The sequence below is a fragment of the Aythya ferina genome (assembly GCF_964211825.1).
Source record: "Aythya ferina genome assembly, chromosome: 1".
In the NCBI taxonomy this organism is placed as follows: Eukaryota; Metazoa; Chordata; class Aves; order Anseriformes; family Anatidae; genus Aythya; species Aythya ferina.
Window position 1 is genome coordinate 103,464,191 of NC_140296.1, and position 22,752 is coordinate 103,486,942.

General features: G+C 37.2%; 1 protein-coding gene across 4 annotated transcripts in view; it reads right to left on the reverse strand.

Annotated features, from left to right (window-relative positions):
* Positions 1–22,752, reverse strand: part of GRIK1 (glutamate ionotropic receptor kainate type subunit 1) — a gene marked incomplete at its 5' end in the record, with an annotated part of 163,673 nt that overhangs the window by 28,412 nt on the left and 112,509 nt on the right. For 3 of the 4 annotated variants that reach the window (XM_084532376.1, XM_084532379.1, XM_084532378.1), the window contains 5 exons: positions 2,492–2,715; positions 3,298–3,501; positions 4,694–4,807; positions 7,976–8,020; positions 9,216–9,323. In XM_084532376.1, the coding sequence (XP_084388502.1) occupies positions 2,492–2,715; positions 3,298–3,501; positions 4,694–4,807; positions 7,976–8,020; positions 9,216–9,323 (695 nt within the window). The remainder of the gene's footprint in view (positions 1–2,491; positions 2,716–3,297; positions 3,502–4,693; positions 4,808–7,975; positions 8,021–9,215; positions 9,324–22,752) is intronic. The other variant, XM_084532377.1, reaches the window with a different exon arrangement.

Genomic DNA, 22,752 nt, shown 5'->3' on the forward strand with positions numbered 1-22,752 from the left:
CAAATCCTTCAGCTGCAGGGAAAGTAAACAAGCAAACAAACAAACTTCAATTGGTGATCACGATCCACCAGGAGACACAGATCTGTAGGGAAATCATGCTTCATTAGTTACACGACTCCTGGAACTACTGCCTTTTGGAAAGGTTTAGGAAGCAAAACATAGCACAGTTACACAGGCAAATGCTACAGATTTACCCAAACACTGCACTGTGGTTTGGAGCAATATTTAGCAGCCAGGAGAGTAAAGCAAACAGGTTTCACAGCTGATGATCTGTGAGCACTGTGCATTTCCATTCGGTTTATTCCTGGCCATGCATCTGTGTGTAGGCAGATCTGCAAGCAGGCAAGGGACCCTGATGCTTATTTACTCTTGCAGCCTTGATGCTTTTTTTTTTTTTTTTTTTTTTTTTTAATAAAAGAAAAGGAAAAAAAAAAAAAAAAGAGCTGAGGATAACTTGGGTTTTGTTTTCCCTTCTGCCTATTCTGAGGTGGAGAGGACTGTGGGATGTTTTCAGTCTTGGCACACAACTGCAGAAAAGTCAATCTGTCATGGTTGAGCAAATTTAATATTAGTCATGAGTGAGATCATGATTTGCGTACAGTAAGAGCAGTTATTTATGGTACAGTGAGCCACTGCAAGAGCTTGTGGGAAGCCATGACTAATTGTGTACAGTCTCGTCACTGCTAGGGAGGGATGAACTCTCTTTTTTACCAGGGGCCAACACTAATAAATTAACCTATGACCTCTCCTCCTCAAATTCCCTCCTCTCTCTTCATGTTCTCAGAAACTTAAAGGAAAAAGTAAATCCCACAGACTTCTGTACTTTGGCACTGGAACAGAAGCATGCAAACAAGCGAAACTTTCACATAGGTTGACCTCCTGGAGCTAGGCTTGTTCAGTAGACCACAGAGAAATGTATGCCCGAGGCCAACCACTCTCAGCTGAACTGCTCCTGTGAATAAAGATTTTGTAGGGTGTGTCTGTTGATTAGAAAAAAAAAAAAAAAAGAGTGAACTGTAGGAAAAGCAGCAAGAGCTCCACTTGACTTGGCTCACACACATGTGGAAGTCAGGCAGAATGTATCAGAATTAATGATTCAGATTACTATGATTTTTGTCATGTTTGAATCAGGGTTATGGATGCATCTTTTGGAAAATATACAGTATTGCTGATTCTTTAAAGTAGAATGTCATCATTTGCAATAAAAACTGTAGCTTTTCCATGTTACCTTTGCTGTGATGGGAAAGGGTGCTATTTCAATGATACACAACTATAGTTCTTATATTTCATAGTATAAATATTTTCCCAGACCATTTTCCCACGTAACTCATTAAGGTGTAAGACATTGCTGTATATGCAAAACAATGCATAATGAAAGTGGAGGAAGCATTAGTGATCCTTAGTAAAATGCTACAAAACATGGATCTCTGTGAAGTACTAATAAAAATATATATGTTTTAAATTGTGAAAAGGAAAAAAATGAAGGATATGCTGAGATCAAATAAACAGAGTTACAAATGAAATTCTGATGCCATTATTTGAAGAAAGTGACTATGCCAGTTCACAGAGCCCACAGTTTTTGAAGAGTATAAAAAAAATATGCCTCAAATGACCAATTTCCTCTGACAAGTTTCTCAGTTCATCTTCTTTCATGCTTGGTTTTCCCTTGCTCAAAATCACACAGCAACTGACTCCCAAACCATGGTCCATGGTCTCTGCAGCCAAGACAAGTGGCTTGTAGCTGGCTTGTGAAACTAGATGAGCTGTCTAGAATTTTTAAGATAAAGTTTGATGTTAAGGGTGCAGAGTGCTCTTCTGTGGCCCACTGGTAGAGAAAATGTGGTACACCTGTTTTTGAGGTCATCGTGAGCTTTAGGATCCTTTGGAAAAGTGGTGTGTATGTGCTTATTTCCTACTGTTTTTACACTGGGACTTCACTGGGAACCTGCCACTGACAGGCAGGCTGCACCTCAGGACAGTGCTGGGAGAGACCCTTAGTTCTGTACCACCTTGCAGATTGCCCCCTCAGGATCTCATGCATGGTATCTTGTGTTTCCAAAGGGGAGTGAGCTGAGCTAATTAGCATCAATCAGCAAAAATATGTTCACAACCTCTCTCCTACCTTTTATATGTACTATTAGTAGGAAAAAAAAAAAAAAGTGTTTACATACAAGTAATATCAACTGATTTTCAACATGTAGTTAGTGTGCTGAGGTGCTGTGCTCTGACAGAAGAAGGCTGACACATTTCATCAGATATTTCTCTCCATTCTGCCCTTAAGGAAAGTTAAATCTCATCACATTGCAATACATAAAAGTGATAGCAGTGTTGATGTGAAAATACCAAGAGATCTTCTAGAACATTCTGTTTCAGGGCTGGATAAAATCCTTAGAACAGTATTATACTACAGCTACTTTGCAAAACCAATGTAACACCTGTGAGATGAGAGGTAGTTAATGTGGATGCATCTGAAACTATGTGTTTGTCTTACCTTGCAATGACAAAGAGGACACAACTGACTCCAAGGCAGGCTAGGAGAACATACATCCAAATATCAGGAGAAAGAGGGTTTAAAAATGAGAAAACACCAGGGTTTGTGCCATTGGGCTTCCGGTACAAGATACTGATTCCCAGCGTCATGAAGGGCTTGGAAAAATCAATTACTTTCTCTCTTACATAGGTAATAGTGAGAGGAGCAACTGCCAGATCAGCTTTCTGAAAACATAAAGGGGAAAATACTCATTCTTTGTCATGTTTTCATGCATACACAATACTCTTGCTTCCATCTCTTCCTCTGAGTAATAAAGCTAAACCCAAACTGACTATAAATACAAAGTGCACAACAAAACTTAACAGTGCTAGGGTATTGCTGCATACCTGACATCCTTTTTCTGCAGGTGGGGGATCCTTGTGTTTTTTTTTTGTGTGTGGAAGGTCTGACCAGGGTCACGGGGCTCGGTCTCTGGGGGGGGCTAAGTCCTGTGGGGCTCTGTCCCCAGGGAGGATTACATTCACAGACCAGAGCCTGCTGCAGGACATAGTTGAGTTCTGCCTTTGCATCTGGAGCTTGTAGCCAAGGGGTGACAGCATCCATGCGAGCTCAGTGCCCACTGCCCCCCAACACCCAGGCACTGCGAGATCAGACATAATGCTGTGACCTGCTACTCTAGCAAGAGGTGACAAGACAGAGCAGTGGCTCTAAAAAACTGTAGACAAGTGCAAACATTTCATGTGGGCTGGCTTCACATAAAACACTGCAGGTGAAAGGAGAATAAAGAGAGAATGATTCAATCTTACATGATCTATGAGCTCTTTGACCATCCCATTCCACTCTCCTTTGTCATTCTGGGCTCCATATTTACCGTCAGAAACTAGTTTGACCTCATAGATGAAGCCCAAAATATTTGACAGCTCCTTTAGCAAATCCAGGCAATAACCCTCGAATCTGTCATTTCCATACAAGGGCTTGTCAGACTTCTTGTACATAACATAGGGATCTTCCTATAGAAAAACACAGCAGATGTAGCAACAAAAATAAAGTTTGTTTCAGATTATATCAGTTTCTCTAAATTATGCGAATATTTTATTAATGGATTGCAATTAGTTGGATACCAGTAATTTATGATGTCCATTAAAAGCTGCTCTAGGTGTGTTAACAAATTTACCGAATCAATTAGTGATAACCATAAGGGCCCTAACTGTCAGTGGAACAGACCATTCACAGCTCCCGTGGGCTTTAATTAAGGTAGTGCTTAGCAGCCTCAAAATCAGATCCAAGATTTGTACTCTACGTTGTCCCACCCTCAGGGACAGGAAGGAATATTGGAGGAGAAGCCTAAATACCAGGAAAAGAATCATAAGCAGAACCTAAAATTTTATATTCTACAAGAAATAAATCTCTATTGAAAAAAATCTCTAATGTGTAATATAGCAGTGAGCTGAACAGGTACTTAGAGGAGAAAATGAAGAACAGCATAGATAGATTGTAGATAGATTGCAAACCACTTCACTGTTTTTTTTTTTTTTTTTTTTTTTTTTAAAAGGGATTTTGTGTAGAAGGTCTGGGCAAGAACATTGCTGCAATTTAGTGCAGCAAAAGGCCTTTGGCAACAGAAGAGGAGGGCAGAGGGAGCCTTTGAGCTCTTTCTCTTCCCTGGAGGGGTTAGGCAGAATAATTGAAAAAAGGAAAAAAAAAAAGGGGGTGGGGAGAGGGGGAAGGAGGAAGGGACAGGGAGGAGGCATGGAGAGAACACACGAGCAAAACAATTGGGTGAATACCCATTTCCACATTTTCTGTTCGTCGTAGGAAGGACATACCTCAATCTGTCTGTCTACTATTTGCTGCTTTCTTTCATTCCTCTTCATCTCACTTTCAGTAAACAGAAAAGATGTATAAATAGTGACTACAAAACTGAGCATTTGCATGTGTTAATTCTTTTGGGAAGAATAGTATGCAGGGTGCACCTCTGAAATTTTGAAGTAAGCTAAAGAGACAAAGGTTCCCCAGAGTCATTCATTGGCAGTGGGGTATTTTGAGTCCCCCTTATTGATGGATGAAAACTTATGCTGGTTCTGAGTCTATAACACAAAATTTGTTTGAAAACAGTGGAGGAAAGGAGCAGTAGAGACACATCAGCCATACCTGCAACCTGCAGCACGGATGGGGACACCAGCTCTGCCCACCAAGACTTACCAAAATGGTTGTGACGATCAGCGTCCGGTTAGCCAAGGAGTCGGTGATGTTGGTCGACCTATCCTTGTTGCTGTCCGTCATGTTAAGGCCGCTGTAGGAGTTCCAGACACCGATCTACACAGAACAGAGCTGGTGAGAGCCTGCCTGTCCTCAGCATGCTGGCTGGGGTGAAATGCAGGGTTTCCCTAAATGCTTACAGCCTGGGAAGTGTGCATTGGCTCTAGTCACCACAAAAAGAGACACCAGAAGTACAAGATGCTAGAGAAGGGAAACAGCTGTAGATCTGAATAAGGCAACGACATTGAATGGTTGATTGTCACATTTAGAAAACACAGGGAACATACTGCTCTTTCAAAAGCAGGCTGAAATTGTTCAGCTGTAAGAGTATAAGGCATGTCAATACAGTGGTGTACTAGCCAATTTGCTACAAAAGTGGAATATGTTGACTTCCTTTCCTGCTAAAAAAATGTCAAATGTCTATTTTTATGGATTTTTTTGCTTTTGTAAATGGTAGAGTTGCAACATACACCTAGATTTCTCTTTTCCACTGCAACAGATTAAAAGCTTGAATAAATATGTTGAAGCAGATTGACGGATGCACTGGCCTTTTGGTTCTGCTGTGCCTTCACCAGGTTTAGCAAAGATTATTCTGTCATTTCTTACTACTATATATGACAGAGTGAACAAGGTGAAATCATTTCACCTACTGATCAGTATTTGCTCAGTAAATATAAGCGACCAAAGGCAAAACCAATTTTTGATTCTTTTCTAGCTCCAAATATAGTGAAGAATTGTGGCATTTAATGCCAGATCTGAAGCCTAAAGGGATCCATGATTTCAGTGGATCTGGATCTATACCATATATATATATACCTATATATAGATCCTATATACCTCTCTATATATACATATATACATATATATATATATGGTACGTACCATATATATATATATATAATGACAGAAATTATAACCATGGAGTTGATCTATTCAAATAAATATCTACTTAACATAAATACAGTCTGAAAGCATCTTTTTTGTTTGTTTGTTTTAATTTGGTTTACATATACTGTGTGGTTGAGGGCTGGTGTGAGAGAACCTCAGGCAAGTAGCTTGCTCAGTTTGGTTTGTATTTTGGACATTCGTGGAGAGCACCAGATGGATGGCATGGAGGACTGGTATTGTCCATCCACAGAACTGTCTGCATTGCTGTGCCACTCTGCCAGCATGTTTCAGCTCTACCTGGGAGGGATCAGCTTTCATATCCTCCCTTCTAGGATTGCCAACAAAGCTGCCAAGTGTGTCTAACAAAAAACCTGCTGACTTGTCCTGTGTACTGAAGGTCTGTAACCACCATCAGGTGCTCAGTCATCAGACCCATGCAGGACCCTTTTTCTGTGGCTGTTAACTGATGCAGAGACAGACCCACCTTTGTACCAAACCCAGCAGATTAATTTGTGCCTGCTGATAGTCGATTCAGGGTAATAACTGTATAATGTCATACAGACTTTGGGTTTGTGTCCCTGGGTGCCATTATTCTTGTGTTTCATAATTATTGTCTCCAAAGTATGCTTAATGGGGATAGTCATGCCATTTATTTTATTTTTTATTTTTATTTTTTGAAGAGTTTATCAGGCATTCCCTTTGTTTCCAAAATTAGATCAGGTTGAGAAACTGATCTGGAAAGTATACACAGAATAAGATGTTGGATATTATGATAGTCTGTGCCAGGAATATAGTAAATAACCAGTGTCCTTGAATTTGCACCACGGTGGCCAAGTTAATCAAAAGCTGTTCTGCTCGTTGTTACTGACTTGATTCACTTTTATCAGCTGGCAGCAGGGAAGAGGAGAACAACCATGAAGAACATGTAACAACACAGTCACAGGGCATACAAAATACACCAGGAGACCACTCTACATCTGAAGATAAGGATGACACCACAGGTCAACCTTGATTAGAGCAATGGAAGAGATCGGAGGGGCACTGGAAGAATGAGGCCAAGGTAGTACATCACTATGGTGAATCCAGGAGATTTATTGCAGTTTAGTGACAAGTCTGAGAGGTGTCATATGCCCTTCTCAGCAAGCCTGTGTTTTGAACCAATTGTAATTTGGTTTAAATCAATTCAGCATAACATGAAGTGCCTAGAGTCAAAAGCCAGATCAGTTCAATCGCGTTCTGCACGTCAGGTAGGATGATCTATTCACCAGTAATGAGGGAAATGGAGCCCTTTGTGCCTTCGCCTGATTTACTGATATTAAAACAAGGTTATTAAGTACGTCCTTTATAAGAAAAAGAAAAGAGTGCTGTAGGATGCTTTACACTGGTCTACTCTGTAGCATTAAAAGACACAAAACCAGAACCTTTTAAATTGTGTGTGTGGGAGGGGTGGGAAATAATAAGAGCTGTGCAAAAGATATACAAAAATATAACTCTAAGTGCTATAAGAAAATTTCAACTTGTGAATCCAAAACTCTTTCAACATGGTAAATGCAGTTATTATCTTCTCCTTACAGAATAGCAAGTGTGTAGTAAAGAAAACTGTGGGTTGTACCTCCAGCAGGGAACAGCACATGGAGCTGGTCTCTGATTCCCTCTTTGGTGCCTTATCCACCAGACAGAGACATCCTATGTTAAAAGAGGACTGAGATTCCTGAGGTGCTTTATAAACAAGCTTAGTTCCAATTTCCATATGTTAGTGAATGACAGCATCCACTTCATCAACTATATTATTTTCTGTAAGGAGCTAATAACACACCCGTCAAAATTTTGAGTCAACAATGCTAGAACATTGCCCGCAAAGTATGCATTCTGTGGGAGTTAAAAAAAAAAAGAAAAAAAGAAAAAAAAAAAAGAAAAAAAGAAAAAAAAATCCTGCACATTAAAACAGTCCTGCTGCTGATGCTCATAGACATTTGAAATGATACAAATTTACCAGTCACGGTAAATCTTAGGTGAATCAGGAAGGATAGCAAATGAGAAAAGGAAAGATTTTGCTGCAGCCAGGAGCCTCTGCTCAAAGAAGGAAAAGGCACAGCTCCAAAGAAATAGCATAACAATTATGATGAAAAAAGATTTTGATGAAAAAGCTGAATCCTGCCAAAGATTATTTAGAGTTTAGTGTTTTAAGTTGGGACAATACTTAGCCTACTACAAAAATTCATATTCTCAGATAGACTATTGTCTCTAAACTGCAATTTGAGAGTCACCATCAAAACCCAAAGGATGAGTCTGATGACCCAACCCAAAGGTTTTTGCATCACCTGTCTGTGTACAAACCTTCTTCCACACTTTATATAAATGATTAGAAACCTCGCCAGCAGCCTTGGTATAGAGAAAAATAAACAAAGTGCTTCATTAAAAATGAAAAGAGAACCAGTCTGGAGAGCTGTGTGGGAGCAATTGTATTTACAGTCTCAATTAACCTGTCAGCAATTATTATGCAGAGTCAAGCCAATGTACACAGAGCATGGGACAGCACAGCCTTGGGCTGACATGTGCTGGTGACGTTACTCACCTTGGGGATCTTTGGACACCCACAGCAGCCTCCTCCTGCAATGCCTGTTGGGTACTAGTTCTGGCTGGCTGAGAGCTGGGGCAAGGCCATCCCACCTCCCTCCAGGACACCCCGAGCCCCCTTGTTGTCCAACATGGTCCCTGGCTGGCAGTGTTGGGACTTGCATGATAGCAGTGCCATCCAGCTGTTGTGAAGCATGGCCAAAGACCTCTTTGCCTTTGTGGTCCTTCTTAGTGTCTGCTAGTCAAGGAGTGCTCCCCGCCCTACCCTTCTGCACCTTCAGGACAATTAGTAAGTGGTGAAATAACGGAAACAAGACATTTGGACATCCTTTTTTTTTTTTTTTTTTGTTCCTGAGGCATGCTTCCCTGAACTTCCTTAAGGAATGTGAGCTTTATTTGGCTTTTGTTTGGAAACAGAATGAGTTTCTGAGATGGCATCGTGCAGAACTTACTATTTTTTAACAGAGATAATGCAACTAATTTAGTCTCCTGTTCAGCACAACGTATGATAAGCAGTTAGGGATGTGAGGGCAAAAGAACTGATCATGTTCGAAAACACAAAGGATTTTTAACATCTCAACTCTTTTTGAGGCTATTACTCAACCATCTGCTGTTCCCTCTCCCTTGTGTCACACCTATTAAAAGCAGTACATCTAAGTCCAAATTTTATACATATATATACATATATGCATACATATGCATATATAATCTTACCACACTAAGTTACAGTGGCAAGAACAGAAGATAACATGTACTTAGAGTAATTATTGTCATTCAGATAATTATCACCAGTCTCAAATTCCTATCCAATGTCTCAAAATGCAAGATACACATTGTAAAACAATTAAAACAATCTTAGTAGCTCTGTTTAACTTTAATTTAAGTAGTCTTGACAGTGTATTTTAGCCCAACTACAGGAAATACAAGCTGAGGAGAATGGACTTTCCCATGCCACTGTCAAATCAGCTTCCCATCATTATTTTACAAAAGATCTGGTTACCTTTTCTGTTCCTTCTTCCTTGAGACTAATAATGTCCAAATCAAAATCCTTTCGTAAGCCGTCAGTTTTGTTGAAGGTTATGCGCCCTGTCAGGCCATCCCACCGTGCCTATGTAGATACAGAAAAACACCTTTCCTTGTAATGATTAGTAAGAACTACTCAAAAACAATGACAAATATTGTATTTCAAATTAATCATAGCATTCAATCACTTATAAATGCTTTTTAAAAGATATGCTGCTTTGTTACTTTGATTAAAAATAGCTTCTTCAATTTTTTTTTTTTCACCCAGTTTCTCTTCAATATATTTTATATTTTATAATCAGGCACAAGTTTGTGACAGTTTATATATATTGATTTGTATATGTATTGTATACTGTAGATAAAAAAAAATCCACTGAAAAGAAAAAAAGAAGTACGTATTACTTGTGCCCAATGACAGAGCAGTTTTGCATTGCATAAGAGTTCACCAAGAAAGTTACAAATGTTTGTCCAAGCTTTGGGGCTGAATCTTGGAATAAAGCAGTCTAAATCTACCAGCCTCTCTGAAATGATTCTGCTTACCCCAGCCCAGGATCTTTTAAGTTTTCCATGAGGAAGGGTTAATCAATGGCAATTGCTGCTGAATGGAATCCCTGAGAGGTCTTCCATGAAGGAAAGCTGGTAAACACCCAAAATCACCAAAGCTTTCTAAATACTTTAGTTATGCATTTCATAGTCTTGATGTTGCCTCTGCTACACAGAGAGTCCAGAAACCTGGATTTTTCCAGGAAGAGATAAATGAATGAAGGGCTTTTATCATTCTTTGGTTTCTTGGACAGTTTATGGTTAAATCTCCCCCATCAGCAGTGGACTCCTAACATCCTTGGACTGCTGAATTGTTTCACTAATTCCTACTCAGTTTGCATTACCAACGAAGAAGGCCCAAGTTCCCAAGTAAGCAAATGAGGCGTATCATTTCTAATAGGAATACTACCACTGCCTGTGCTCACAGATGCTGATGGCATGAAGAGGATAGCTCTAAAAGCAGGCTTTCAGGAAAAATTCACAGAGCGCTAATAAACACTTTGTAGAGTAACATACACACAAGTCTTATGTATGGATTTGAATTATAGCATAGGAATTGCATATGACTAGTTCTGGTCCAGACAGCATCTTACTGTTCTGTCATAACAAAGTGAATTTATATTATCCTTGTTTTAAACATTGGCATCAGGAGGAAATTAAAGTGATGGTCTTTGTACTTCAGCCTGTAAAGCTATGATGATTCCCTGTGCAGTGGAATGCTTCTTCAGTGTGGCAGGATAGATGTCCAGAACTAACTTCTGCAATTGAAGTTTTTTGTTATTTTATAGGCTTCCAAGCAAGCTCACTTTCTTTTAAGTGAGATCTATCTGTCTCTCACATAGTCCCCCTTTCTCCCCAGAGCTGATGCTTATCTATAAAGGAAAGAAAGTGATGGATTTCAAACTCAAGATTATTTTTATAATCTATTTTGGGGAACTCCTATGTTAGATTAAATTCCTCTAAGGTAAAAGAAAAGCTGATAATAAATGATGAGATAATTTCTTCATGTGTGTCAACTATATAACTCTTAAATCTAGAATTTTGTGTAAATAGGTAGGATTTCTAAATGTGGTTAAGTAATGTAAGAGTACAAAACCATGAGCGGAATGAACTTTGCATGAGACTTTCCACCTTAATGACATGGGAACATGAAAATCTCAGCTATAGACAGTGAGACACTTGTGGATTTTGTATGCTGTTATGATAAAGATAACAGGAGGGTAGACATAGGAATGCATTTTGTTATATAATATCTCTTCTCCACTCTTTATTATTCTGACATGGCCCTAATCTCCTATTCGTAAAGATGGAACATTTTAAAAAATATGGTCTTTAGCGATCAATTCCTCCTCGGAGGGCAATTTGCTTCTGTGAAATGCTCACACTTATTGATTACATATCAGATGCTCTGCTTCTCTGCTAACGTGATATGATCTTGAATAAAGGAATAAAGTAGCTAATACATTATGTTTGTAAATGGTATCAGAAGCTTAAATCTCAGTTCTATATGGTGAAATGTGACTTTTGAAAAAGGTGTTGGTGCTTTTACATAGTTATACCCCCATATAAAACAAATGGAATCAAAAGATGTTACAAGCTGCACAGATGTATGCTTAAATTTCAAGGTAGTAGGTAAGTGCATATAGCCTTTGTCTACCTTAAGTGCCAGTTAGGTCATTAAATAGTGACACAAATGTTACTTAAATTATAAAGAGGAGTCAGCGAGTGTTTCTCAGAAGAGTTAATCCTCAATGTCAAAGGTGTTCTTCAGACCCTGTTTGTGAGGCACAGGCCTCAAATAGCATTTAAATTCTATTCTTTTGAAATGTGTATTTGTTTTATTTATTTTAAGTAAAAGCAAAACTTCAGCATAATTTAGTTTCAGACTTTGAGACAGCTGTGTTGCCTCTATGTACAACATGTCCAGATAGATATGTGATGTTTCTTCTCTGACCAGAAAACCAAGTTTTCTCCAAGAGCTGCTGGGAAGGATGAGCTAAGAACTTGCAGTAGATTCTGGGTCTTCTGCAGTCTATAACAAAACTTCCCAGCTGTTAATATGGTTTACCTCCTATAGCACACTTGCCTGATATATGCAAAGGAACTGAAATGTATCATTGCTAGGAAAATATATTTGTATGCCACTTCTAGGTGCCTGTCAGGTAAATTGAGGATACGGGTGCCTATTAGTCATCGTGTTCTGGCAAACAGAATGAGCAGCAGTTGCACAGTTCTCAGATGCAATTAATGACCAGAAATGAAGCAGAACTTTCTGAATAGTCAGAAACCACATGACTGTTGAACACAGCAATGAGAATTCATACTTTTATATGCAAGATTTATAGCAATTTTAATGTTTCTAGTGTCACTCCGTGTTAAATGTTACAGGATATAATAAAAATTGAATCGGAACCTAATCATGTAATTCATCAAAAGAAATTGCTTTTTTGCACTCTGTCCTTGCTTTAATATTGGAGGAACTAAGGACACAATTTGACACTCTTACAGAGAGAATGTATTTTGGTTTTGTTGGTATAATTTTGAGTATACCCTGCAGCTTAATTAAAAAATGTGATTTTCAGTAGCTTTCATTTGTAATATCTTTTTGCTTGTCTTTATCCCACTTTGTAAATGTTGCAGGCTGCCTCTGACAATAGAACGGTGATGAGATGCTGCTCTCTCAGCAGTTTGGTTTGCAGAAGTAGAGTAGTACAATGTTTAGCTGAGATTCAAAATAAGACTTCTCTGTCTTCAATACTGTATTTTATCTGATAATTATAATTCTCACCTATTCTGAGATGTAAATATTTGATGACTTCTTCCCTCTTATTAAATAAAATGGAGAATTAATCCAATATATTAGTTTTGACTATCCATTGAGAAGCAAGTTGTAAAGGACCGTCAGCTATTCAGACACTTTCTTCCTAAACATTGAAAAGGCAGTAGATAGAAGAGATTACAAATAAATCTTCAGTCCTCTCTGAAGGCTGTCAGGTACCTGATATGGCAAAACTACACAAGGAAACCTAACTAAAACTGTGAAACTTTCTTTTTCTATTTATTTACTTTAAAAGATTAAGATTGCAGCTTAACTACAAAACAACATCTGGGTTAAGTGTACAAATCACAGTATTGGTTTCTGTATAAATATACTGATAGAAAATTATAATAACTGTAAAATGAAGCTGACTCAGCTTCTAAGAGCAAACACTCCAGAAGCTTGCTATCTATTCACAGTACCATCATATGGTCTTTATATCAATTTCCCCTTCATCATCTTGAGTCAATGACTATATTAGCCTTAGTTTCAGCCAAGGCCAATCAACAGCTCAATCACAAAATCAATTATTTCAGCTACAGCCAAACTTGCTAAGGTAAAAGAACAGGTACATTTCAGGTTTTGCTGTTTTTGTCTCTAGCAGACCTCACAGATTTGCTGTAGCAAGTTATAAATAGATGAGTAAATCATAATGCATAGTGTGTATAATGCATGGACTGAATAAATATCCAGCTTTATGATATAGCCATAATGGGACATTGACAATTTTTATAGCAGATACTGTATTGCAGTACTGCATACAATAAATATCAATCTTTCTCAGACAAATTGATTGCCTTTTGATTATACTTTTTTTTTTTTTTTTTTCCTACTCAATAGATGTTTATCCAAATATTTTAGTTAACTATTTATCTGCCTACGGCATATTTACTCTTTCCAAGTCCAGTGTTGAAATAATAGCTACTGGTTAATTATGTTTCAGATTAGATAATTTTGATATTTTTCAAGGTCTTTTTAAAATGTTCAAAGCATCCTGATAATACAAAAATGCAAAGGCTTGATATTGTTTTAACTTTTTAAACTATTATGTTTAATAATGTTTAATAACGTACATCCACTTTTTCCTTTCTATTAATAATTTATTCCAATGACCTGTGAAATAAAACAGTTTTTCTGAACCTGTTCTTTTGTAATTAACCAAGCAATCTCTTTTGAGTTTCAGACTCAAGTTCTAACCTTTTAATATGATTTAATTTCAAGTTTAAATACTCAAACTGTTCAGAAAATAAGATTCCCCTCCCATTTCAAAGATATGTCTCGAACTAATATTAGAAGAAAGTATCTGAGACACATGTAGGCACCCCATAAATGCAAATAAAACAGTGACTATATCACTTACAAAATATGTGTACATAATACATGTACAATAAATTGTAATTGTATTACAATAAATTGTAAATGATTATAACTTAAATTTTGGACTATGTAGACAAAGGAAGTTAATAAAACTTCTGAGTGAAAAGCTATTTAAGCACAGTATTACTGCAGAAAATTATCTGTTCTGTTTTTCAGCTCCAAAACAACTGTGTAATTCCAGGCTCCAAGTTGCCTTTGTGCAAAATATTCTGACACTTTGCATCTGCCACTGAAACCTGAATTATTGTTTAGTATGAAATTATATTAAATATATGATAAATAGCATCTTATGTGAACGCTATCTTTGGATAGAAATGCGGTGGTAAATGAGAGCCTTTTTAATTCAAAAGACTTAATTATTCATCCAGGCACATAAAAAGACTACTTTTTTATTTCTCAAGTATTTTATTAATTCTGAGATAACTGACCTGAGAAATTCCCACAGTAGACAATGGATCATATTAGGGTATTAAGGTATTTATTATCCAAAACAGCCTCCGTATTTTTTCTCTCTCTCTCTCTCTCTCTCTCTCTTTCTCTCTCTCTCTTCTCTTGCTGTTCATGTGTAACAAGCTTTTTGAAACCTTGTCTTAAAGGCATGCAATCAGAGTTTTTCTATGCATTTAATGGGAGCTTGGAACAGGAATTGATTAGTTGGACTCTTCAGTATCAAAGAAGTACATTCAGAAGCCAGAGTGAAGTCCAGTAAAAGGTATGGATATTACCTTATCTACTCAGTTTTGTCAAGGAATGACCCTTGACCCTTGGTTGGTAGCTTTCCCAACCATCTTACAGGTAACCTACAAAGGCAAATAATTGAACTGCATTTTTATGCTGAATATATAGTCAAGAATATTTGTATTTTTATAAATTTGGCATTGTTTGGTGTATATTTACTATTATAAGTTTCTAGGAAAAAATTAATATCTGTTACTGATTCAATGTACATTTCTAAATAACTGCAGTTACGAAGAAGAAGGTACTACACTATCATGTAATTGTTGTTATTGTTTTCTAAATAACAACTTACCGAGAATCATCTGGCCTGGAATTCAGGAAGAGAAGATATCTGTTTTCAACTCCACAAATTATGTTTGCCCATTTACCTTTGCACAGTGGCAGAGACGTGCTAGCAGTTTAGTCTTTTTGGACCTATACATACTCCAGAATAACTGTGTAAGGTGTTTGGGCTAAAATTAGGAAATTCTTTTCTACCAAAATGGGGTTCTTGAAAGCAAATCAGTTCTGTGTTGAAGAGACATAGAACTTTATATTATATTATAATTTCCTTTAGCCACCATCGCACTAGAACATTTTACCTCAGATAAACATTATCAAAGTATAGTGAATGAAGGTGAAGCAACCTCTGTACTTAGTGACACCATGCTGTTTCAGGTACAGCATCCTTCAGCTTTTAACAACAGTTGGCAGATGAGTACATACAGGGATCTCAAAGACATATCAAGATTACTGGAGTGATAGACCTGTTGTGCTTGGTCAGTATTACCTGTTTATAAAAAAAAGTGAACAACTGCTTTAGCTATGAACTGCTAATCCAAAATGGCTGATGAGGACTATTGTGCTAACTGCCATCCAAATGCAGAGGTGGATGATGGTGTTTCCTCCAATGGCTCTTAGACTTATTAACAGAGTGGATTCTGATCGTTACAGAATCATTGTTGATGACTAATGCACATATACATAGGATATGAATTGTGTTGCTTGATGGCAAGAGGCAAGGTGGTGAGTGAGCTCCTTTTCTCATGTTTTTTCCCTGCTTTAAACGCTTCTGGACTACAAAATCAGCTATATGAAAAAATTGTAAAACAGTAGGTTTAAGTACATCTAAATTGTGGCCATGTGCTGACAATACTACAGCTCACTTTTCTACAACTAAATCTTCCAACTCAGTAAATAACATAGCCAAAATGTCCTAATCAAAATGCTAATGACAAGGAAAAAATTCCTTTAATTCTCTTGTTGTTTCTTTCCTTTTGGAGGAGAAAGCTTCTGCTTTATTAGAATTGCATAGACAGTTGATAGATTTAAGAGATTGTGCTATTGCTGCTAGTTACAGTGGAAATCATAATAAATGTGCTCTGAGCTACACATCAACTTATCAGCTCTTACAATTAATCCTCTTATTAAAAGAGATTCTCAAGGATTAAGGAATATAGGGAGTTAGTGTATGACTTTTCCATTATCCCAGTCCAAATCCAGCATAACAGATGTAATAAAAGGAGTTTCAGCATTCACCATTACAGGGCTTTATCTGCCCCACTAAAAATCATGATGTTTCACAGTCTCTTTACACCAAGACTGATACTGTCCTGGGCTTCTAATAAACGGCACTGATGAAAAGGAGGAGGTGTAGGGAGGCTTGTTCTTAGGAAGGAGTTTAGGCAGCTATTATAAGACATTCCTGTCTTGAAATAGGAAATATAAATATTGGGTGAATAGAGAAGGGGGATTTCTTAGGGAAGAAAGGCTTTTCTGTGAACTGCTCAAGAGTGCTTGTTTCCAGAGCAGTGGTTGAACTTAATAACTTTCAGGTAATCACAATAAAGGCTTTTGGTGTTACAAATTTGATAAATAAACCTTGAATACTTGAGGATGACAGTTCAGGTGGATTCATTTCAGAGCATATGTTTGAAACGCCTTTAAGGTCCTTTAAAGCTTACACTTACCAGATTGCTTTATAATAGCAGAGGTGAGGGAGTGGTGTTGAAGGATCAGAAGGAAAAGTTAAACCTTGTCATGTATTCTTCCTAGTGTATTTTATGCTACACAAATATGACTGCAACTGAAGTGACTGGGTAGGTTATGAACTTGGAAAACAGCTTCATACTATTTTACAGTTAATGGGGAACGGGACTGCATTGTAATAGATACTGTTTGTATAAGCAAGACAGTATAGAGACATCATGTTCCACATAGCTAACAGACTAAATACATTAACTAGACAAGAGCTGTCATCTATCTTTAACAGAGTAGAATTGCAGCATTTCCAGCTACAGGGCTTCTTCGCCTAGATTTCAGGCCCTGTCGCTTTTGTTTTGAATGAGGTGATAGCTACAAGTGCAGATAGTGAACAGCCTGATCATGTCAGCCTACAAAGTGGTGACCTGCTTTGCCCTCTCAGATAACTGAGGCACAGTTTTGGAGCTGGCCAGAAAAGATTTGCTCATGGTTGCAGAGGCCACAGCAGAGCTAGGAAATAGTGTTCCCACCCAGCGTCTTGTGTGGGAAACATCCTCCCTGCCTGCACTGTTGCCCTATTACAGTGACATTGATCCACTGGACTACAGAGATGACAAAGAACCCATGGAGATTTCATGTGGTACAAAGTTCTGTGTCATTTCCACCTGGGATAACAGTACACAAGTGCTGGCAAATATGTGAATGAGTGAGTGGGAGGCTGCGTGGTTGAGGGACAGATCATTTTAATGAGAGTACACTGCTTCAAAATCTAAACCATCTGCATTTAACAGTTTTCTTGTAAAGTCGTTGGAGGAAAGACTGTGCATAATGAATTGCTCAATGGTGGCATGGTTAGGGTTTCTGGGAGCTTTTCCAATACAAATAATTATAATCAAGTTTAGGCCATGCACTAACACTTAAATGGAAATATCAGTGTGGAATAAATGAAGTGGATTTTTAGTAGGCTAGAACATATAAAATATGTTCTGAAAAAAATGATTTTGTGTAGCAAATATAAAAATACACTCCATATATTCAAATAAAAACACTTTGTATGAACTCTTTCTCACTGTTTTTAAACAAATCTACTTTCTACATAATATTTGACAAAGTAAAAGTTGAATGGAAGAGAATATACATAATCTTTTTGTCAGATTTCTTGTTTTCATTTTAAACATTGCAGTATCAGAGCCTTGCCAATAATTTTCATTTATTCAATATGTATTTATTCTTACCATGCAAGTTGTAGGACTGTTATTTTGCTATTTATGTGTGCACAGATCACTGCATAAATTTTAAACTTGAAATTTGATTTCAGAATATGAATCTCTGTTGGCATTAATCTCAGCCATACATTATCTTCATGGAAAGCTGACCTTTATTTTCTCATAAATCATCATGGGATGAAAGTCTAGCAGTTGTTTTGTTTGCTCTTTCAATTAAGAGTTTCCAGTTCAAAGCAATAGGCTTATATCAGAAATGCATACCTTAATTTATGGGCGAGAAGTTTTTAAAAAGTGAACAAAAGAAAAATATTTATTTTAATGAGAGTGGATCAAATCCTAACACCAAATTATCTGGTGTCCTGCTAAACTAAGCAACTGCTTTTTTTTTTTTTTTTTTGGATTAACTAAATATTGGAGCATCAGAGCCCAGAGAAAACTGCCACCCATATGTTACAGATGATATATTTTATCTTAACACTAAAACCCAATGAAAAGGATGTAACAGAACAGATATTATTTTATGTTTTGAAACATTCTTGTCTTTCCCAAGTCATGTGAATAGAGATTTCTGTGCATCAGAAAGGTCAGGTGACTGACACACAGACCTTTCTTCAGGCAATAGGGGAGATGTGGGGTTCTTGGGTCTCCTAACACCCACAGTCTTGTGGTGCCTGACTATAGATTTTTAGCATCATGAAAATGCTCCAACATGTTGACTTTAATAACAATAAATGAGCATTAAAAAAAAAAGGAAAAAAAAAAAAAAAAAAAGGAAAAAAAAAAAGCAAAAGCAGTATTTTCTTCTCTTGTAAAAGGTTTTGTGTTTCTTTGTTTGGAGACTCTGAGAATTTTAGCCAAAAATAATGATGAATATCTCCCCAAAGGGATTACTTTCCTTTCTGTCTTATTTTAAAGTCATAGTATTTCTGTAATGAAAAATCTTCAATATCTTTTTCCAGTGATTTTCAACATTCATTGTAGATTTAGTTAGTTATTATCAAGAATTCCCTGAAAATTACACCCTGTGATTTGATACCAGTTAATCAAGACTCTGACTGTTCCTGTCCTCTCAAAATGCTGGTCAGCTCATGAGACTTCAGCAAAATCAATCTGCATGTGGTGATGCAGATTCACTCAGTTTTGGCTTCAGTTCCCTCTATAGGAGCTTCCAAGAAAATATAGTAGTCCTGAGGATGTTTCCTTCCTCCTTACCAAGAGGAAAACAAAAGAACAAAATATCATCCATACTGGCGGATCAGAATGAGTGCACAGTTGCCTCATAGTGCACAGTTGCCATCCATCTATAGTGTTGGGTAAACATTGAAGAGTCCAGAGGTCTCAAGGAGATAAACTTTCAAACATCTATGTGCTGACAAAAAAACCCACAATATCTCAGACCTGCAAAACTGCACTAAAAATGTGAGAAAACAGACTTACTGCTGCTTTTTTTTTTTGGTCATAGATTGGTCTGGTGTAGAATAAGCATGTATATAACAGATACCTTGGAACAGAAGGAGGTGGGTTTTTTTGTTTGTTTGTTTTTTTGTACAATCTCAGCACAGGTGAGGTAGATACGCAGCTGATTTTGTAGAGAAGTATGGGCTAGTGGCTAACGTTCTGAAACACCTTATCTCATAAGAATTCTTACAAACAAGTTTAGCCAGAGGCTTGCAAGATACGTAGTTGTCATAGTCCTCATATGACCAAGTCCTCCTATCTTTTTGCTTTCCATGGACATTACTTTACATGAAGAATTGGTTTAGCTCAAGAATCCTCTTTTACTTGTGGTGCAGGACTCAGCTACTCCACAGCTCTTTTTGTGGTGGCTGGAAAATATGATGCCTGCTTGTTATCAGCTTCCTAACTATGCTGATAGAATAGCCTTGCTCTCTGCAGACCAAGGCTAACATTTGTTTAAATGCCTTGAGTTTGGATTACAGGAGTGATATTATTCTATATATAAGTACTTTTTGTTTGTTTGTTTGTTTGTTTGTTTGTTTTTAAGGAAGAAGCAGAAAATTAAAATATTTACAGCCAATGTAACCAGAATGCAGAGTACCACACTCTGAATTATTGCCATGGTTTCAAAAAACAGGCAAAATTATAACCTAAGTAGGTAAAAATGGTCTTGTTGGATAGCTTCATTTCTTGATGCTGAACCAGTTACTGTCCTCTTGTACAGGGAAGAGCAGGATACATTACTATTATTTATTAATTTTACTCTTGAAGCAGAGTGTCATCCACAGACAATCTCACAATGCTAGATACTTCAAAAACTATACAATGTGTTCAACACTTACAGTATCTTTTCTCTGTAAAAATAACTTAAATTAAGTCCTCATTGTAGGTTTTTAAGAAGGAAAAGTGATGCAAGCTTCTTCAGGGACTTAATGTCACTAATCCTTGTCTTTGCTGCAGATCCGAGACCGTCTATGAGAAATACCATAGATTACCTGAAGAAACAAGAATCATCTAGAAGAAAAACTTATAAATTCTAAGGAAAAAGTTTATTGAGCTTAAAACCATTTGAGTTGTCTTGGTTTTCCAACCTAGCTGGGACATCTTTGCTCTGAAAAATTACTATAAATAAGTTTATCCATAGACTTGAAAATTATACCGTCATGGTAGTCCTTCTATGACTAAGTCTAACTATCTTGTTTCTTTCTGTGATCATTCTGCTAGCCTACATAATGAATTCATTGAGCTCAGAGGATTGTCAAGAATCATGTTTTTACAACATGTTATTGATGGTGGTGGTGTTTTTAATAATGTAAAACCAGCAAAAGAAGCCTGCTCTTAATTATTTTATTTATAACATAGATGGATTTCTCTCACTCCTGGTATCTACTAACCAGACGTGCTTGAAACATATCTTGTCAACAACATAACATAAGCCCAAGTGAGGATTTAAATGCTTCAGATTTCTTTTAATCTTTGAGATTTGTGTGCGTGATGCTGTTTGAAGGGATTTAATAAAGTCACTCAAGATAAAGTCTTCATCTCTGTGTTCTGAAATACTTCTCAATACAGTTGTTCTTGTAATTGTTACTGGATTTGAGTGAAGGGAATGCACGTTGGTTTACATGATAACTGAATAAAAATCAATTGGCAGTTGTTATTCTGGAGCTTATCTCATGATTTAAAGGGGAACTGATCATTTAATTATGAACACCTGTTTCATGTTTACACATATGGTCGCTTAGGAAAGGTGGAATCATGCTTGCTCTGTTTCTTCCCTCCATGAAAAGAGAATAACCTCATTTTTCTTTCTGGGCTGTGCAAACACTTCCACAAGGGCTAAAATATTAAAATATCATATATATATATCAATGACAGTAGGTCACTGAGGGAGACAAGCTTCTGACAAGGATTTATTTTTCATTAAAAAGATCTTCATGAGCTATTGTAGAACAGTCTTGATTCCAGACAGTGTATTTTATGTATAACAGCCTCCTTCATGGGAACTAGCTGATGACCTCTCTGACCTCAAAGCCATCCTCAGGGCTGGGTGACTTTGGGCAGGCTTACTTTTCCATGCAATTTTCCAAATTGTTCCTACAATCAGCATTAGCTCATAAGATCTTTAAAGAGTAGAAGAATACTCTTTTTGTCACTGTAATTGATTATCCTGTAGTTTCAGACATTTTTTTCTAGTGCTTGTCTCCTGTAGTCCTACTAGTAGCACTGTAAGTCTTGGTCATTAGGGAAAATAGGCAGTGGTTCTGATACTACTCTTGGCTGGTATACTTGCCTGAAGTCCTAAGGCTAAGAGAAGACTATTATCACATTAAATTATCTGTTTTTTGATTTTATGTACTCTGAAAATTCAGAAATGGACTCCAACGGGCATGCATTCCAACCAACACCAATCAGAAGAAGATATTTTGCACTAGGATATCCACTTTCCTACTGCTTTCTGGAAGAAGATAGCTTGTGTACCTGAGGACTGGGTATGACATGTGCTTTGATTACCCAATAGGACAGTAACAACCTTAAAAAATATAATTTGTCCTCTGGGCAGTGAAGAGAGAAGCATCTTATCAGCTCTTATATAAGGCAGATTCTTTCCACCATATTTTCTGCTTGTGTCCAGAAGGGTTCTGGGGTCCCCTCTGTTACCATCAGCCTAGCATTTCATAGCATGGGATCATAAAGCAAACAAGATGACTGCAGTGCTTATCACCACCAAGTCATAATGAAACAAACAAAACAAAACAAAAGAAAAACAAATCACATTGAAGTTCTTGCTAAGCTCTCACACCTGAACTACTCCTTGCATGCAACTTTGTTGTCTGAATATTATTTACTGGGACTGTGGCATTGAACATTTTAGGCCAGTCTGTAAAATGGCTTCAACTATTGTCAGTTCCACATAACTTGTATTTATGTGGGCCCAAACCATCCTTCCACCTGCATGATGTTTTTCTCCATGCCTACTCACTTGATTCCTAATTTATACAGTTCATCCCTCCTTGTTGAGCAAACCATATCCTGACATGAACTAGGAACATATAATTGCATTTGCTATTTAGTTTTCAACACCTGTTATAGCCTTTAAGGGAAATGTAATATTGTCTTATTAAACCTTATCATGTAATTTTAATAACCATCTTCTGGGCTAGAACAGAAACAGGAAGATAAGACCCTTGGAGTGTTTAAATCAGTGTTTTACTGACCATGAAAGACACTATCTTCACAACAATCACTAATTAGCTTACACATCTCACACCATGCAAGAGAAGCCAGCTGTACATGATAAATGTGAACTGTATAACTGTTTAACATTAAGCTTTGAATTGCATCTGCTGAGATACGTCCAGTGTTTTTGGTCAAAGTACTTCTGGCTTAGG